This window comes from Aegilops tauschii, chromosome 1 (genome assembly GCF_002575655.3).
Source record: "Aegilops tauschii subsp. strangulata cultivar AL8/78 chromosome 1, Aet v6.0, whole genome shotgun sequence".
Taxonomy (NCBI): Eukaryota; Viridiplantae; Streptophyta; class Magnoliopsida; order Poales; family Poaceae; genus Aegilops; species Aegilops tauschii.
In genome coordinates this window covers 463,445,564-463,448,802 of record NC_053035.3, presented here as the reverse complement: position 1 = coordinate 463,448,802, position 3,239 = coordinate 463,445,564, and the positions used below count along the sequence as shown (strand labels likewise).

General features: G+C 58.9%; 1 protein-coding gene across 1 annotated transcript; it reads left to right on the top strand.

Annotated features, from left to right (window-relative positions):
* The first annotated feature begins 498 nt into the window (after positions 1-498).
* On the top strand, positions 499-2,027 carry LOC109743700 (mitogen-activated protein kinase kinase kinase 17). The gene has a single exon (XM_020302787.4). It carries the CDS (start codon positions 636-638, stop codon positions 2,025-2,027), a length of 1,392 nt encoding a protein of 463 aa, XP_020158376.1. The 5' UTR covers positions 499-635.
* The last annotated feature ends 1,212 nt before the right edge of the window (positions 2,028-3,239 follow it).

Below are 3,239 nucleotides of genomic sequence, written 5' to 3'. Positions count from 1 at the left end.
GACTTGGCATGCCACAGTCACAGTGGCAAACGACCAACCCAGGAGACCCAACTGGCCAAATACCAACACCTCCAGCCCCGATTCGTTTACACACACACACACACACGCGGACACACCTCATCTCGCCACGAGCGACCAAGACTTTGACAACTATAGCTGGTAGCAAATTTCACCTTCCAAGAATCCTCGGCTGAGCTCAAAACACTGGCGCCATTAGATAGAATCCGAGAGGAAGTCGACCCGGGATGCGAGAGATTTGACACGGTTTAATGCTGTTCCCATTCGGACACGAGATTATTAGGCGCGGAGCAAGAAGAGGCTGAGCGCGAAGCTTGGTCAGGTCATGCCCGGACCGGACCGCGCGTTCCCACTCGCGGGAGGACGCCGCCGCGAGCGCGTGCCGAGAACCTAAGCAGCTTGCTTCCCACACCTTTTCGCTTCTGGATTTCCTAATCCGGCCCCCACACGCCAAACAATTTCACCATGTTCCAAACTTTTCTTCTCCCCAACTACAAGGCCTATATATACACAGCAGACCCGCCAAAGAAAGAACCCATCAACAATTCAGCAAGCTCGAGAACAGAGTACCAGCAGAAACCACGACAACCCCAATTCGCAACGCACACAAGATCAAGATGGCGAGCAAGCAATGGACGCGGGTGCGCACGCTCGGCCGCGGCGCCTCGGGGGCCGAGGTGTTCCTCGCCGCGGACGACGCCTCCGGGGAGCTCTTCGCGGTCAAGTCCGCCACGGCGGCGTGCGCCTCGGCTCTTAAGAGGGAGGAGGGCCTCCTGTGCTGCCTGCGCTCCCCGCGCGTCGTCTCCTGCATCGGCGGCCGCGCCGCCCGCGACGGCTCCTACCAGCTCTTCCTCGAGTTCGCCCCGGGAGGCTCGCTGGCGGACCGGTCGGCGATCGACGGGGGGCTCGACGAGCGCGCCGTCCGCGGGTACGCCGCAGACGTGGCGGCCGGGCTCGCGTACCTTCACGGCGCCGGGATGGTGCACGGGGACGTCAAGGCCAGGAACGTCGTGATCGGCGCCGACGGCCGCGCCAAGCTCGCGGACTTCGGCTGCGCGAGGAAAGTGGGCGCTGGCGTGCCGATCATCGGCGGCACGCCCGCGTTCATGGCGCCGGAGGTGGCGCGCGGCGAGGAGCAGGGCCCCGCGGCCGACGTCTGGGCGCTCGGCTGCACGGTCGTCGAGATGGCCACCGGCCGCGCCCCGTGGAACGGCATGGACGGCGACGCGCTCGCCGCGCTGCACCGGATCGGGTACACGGAGGCCGTCCCAGAGGTGCCCCAATGGCTGTCCGCCGAGGCCAAGGACTTTCTGCGCGGGTGCTTGGTCAGGCATGCCAGCGACCGGTGCACCGCGGCGCAGCTCCTGGAGCACCCGTTCTTGGCCTCCGCCGTGGTCGACGCGAAGCCGCAAGCCATGGAGAGCAAATGGGTGTCGCCCAAGAGCACGCTAGACGCGGCATTATGGGAGTCGGAGTCCGACACCGAGGAGCCGGAGCAGGACAGCACCGAGAGGAGGATCAGAGCATTGGCCAGCCCTGCCTCGGCGCTCCCGGACTGGGACTCGGACGAGGGCTGGATCGACGTGCTCTCCGCGCCAACCGAAGCAGCGGACGCAGTTGCCGTGCCGACCAAGGAGACGACTGGCATAACCGTGGACGACGGGATCACAAGTGAAGAAAAATCAGTAGATGCAGAGTCCGGCTTTCCCGACATTGCCGTTGACGTAGAACACAGCAGCTTCCTCAACGGAGGAGATGCATTTGAAGACGATCCAGTAGGGCACCGTAGGCATTATCAGTCTTTGGAGAATTTAGCTTCTCACCAACCGATGTCATGTAAATTGTTACTAGTACAAACAGTACTGTTTTGCAACATAATCGATTTCGTTCTTACACAGCCAGCATCCCGCTTCGCGCTGCTCCTCTGTTTTTTTCTCAGCTCATACTTCTGCTCCCCGTTGCGACGTGCAGTAACTAACAGCTCATACTTCAACTCGAAGAACAATTAGGTTGTACTCCGAATCCGATGGATCGGCAAATTCGGGGGAAAATTAGGTCACGCATGCAGTAACTAACAGCACGTGGCGTGGCCGTGACTCGGACGGAGGAAAGGGAATCCAGCGTGGATTCAGAGCTTGCGCGCCACGCCGCCGCACACTGAATCTTCCACCGCGGAAAGACTCGGGTCGACGCGGAAAGCGCAGCGTCACTGCAGGCGTGCTACTGCCCGAATGGATCGTCGACACAAAGTGCCGCCGCACGGTCAAAAACCTTTTTAAGCTACGTGGGTCCAGATGATGGAGTCGACGGCCGACGAGCGAAAGCGAGTCAAGGAAGCGTCCCGTCCAGAGATTGCTTCGCCGGCTGGAGATTCATCCAGCCACCACTCCTCCGGCGTCCTCTCGCCGCGCACTGGGACTCGTCGACTGCCGTGCGCTTGTGCGCCGGCGCCGTCTTTTTTTTTTTGAGTGGGTGTGCCAGCGCAGTCGACACGTACCTCCACACCATGCTCCGCGATGCATGTTTTCTAGACGAGTGACTCTTTCTAGAGTGATGAGAACTGGCAGGCCCGTGCTTATCTGTTTCGCTGTTGAGTTAGTCCACACGGCACACGGCACGCAGAGCACAAGCACAAACACGATGTGAAAAGAGCAGCCGATTCATGCCGGTGGCGTCGGTGCGTGAAGGCCCGCGATCACCGGGCTGTCCCTACACCAAGCCGTACGCGCCACAGAACCGGTGCTCACATGGGCAGATGGAACGCATATTCTGTTTTCTTTGGATTTGGTCCAAGATATTTATAAAATATATTTTTAATAATCTTGATATTATTCTATACATGTTTTAGAGCATCTTCATCCACGTACCTCTAATTCGACCCCTCAAACGCCCGCGGGGCATGTCCGTTTTAAGCCCCTATTTTTTCCTTCATACATCCACACTTCTCATTTTTTTCTCTCATATGTCCGGTCACTTACATGTGATTGGTGGAGAGAAGAAATAGAAAGAAAAGATAAAATAAACAAAGAGAAAAAGGTGGGCCGCGTCCTACGCGGCGGACTGCCTGGGCGCGCCCGGGCGCTTCCGCGAGCCCTCATATCTTCCCCGTATTTGAGATGGATATGAGGGTTCGCGGACATCCCAGACGTATAGGGATGATATGAGGGGTCCGGTTGGGTGACGTTTTTCCCTCTATCTCATGTCCGGTCACTGACCGGACG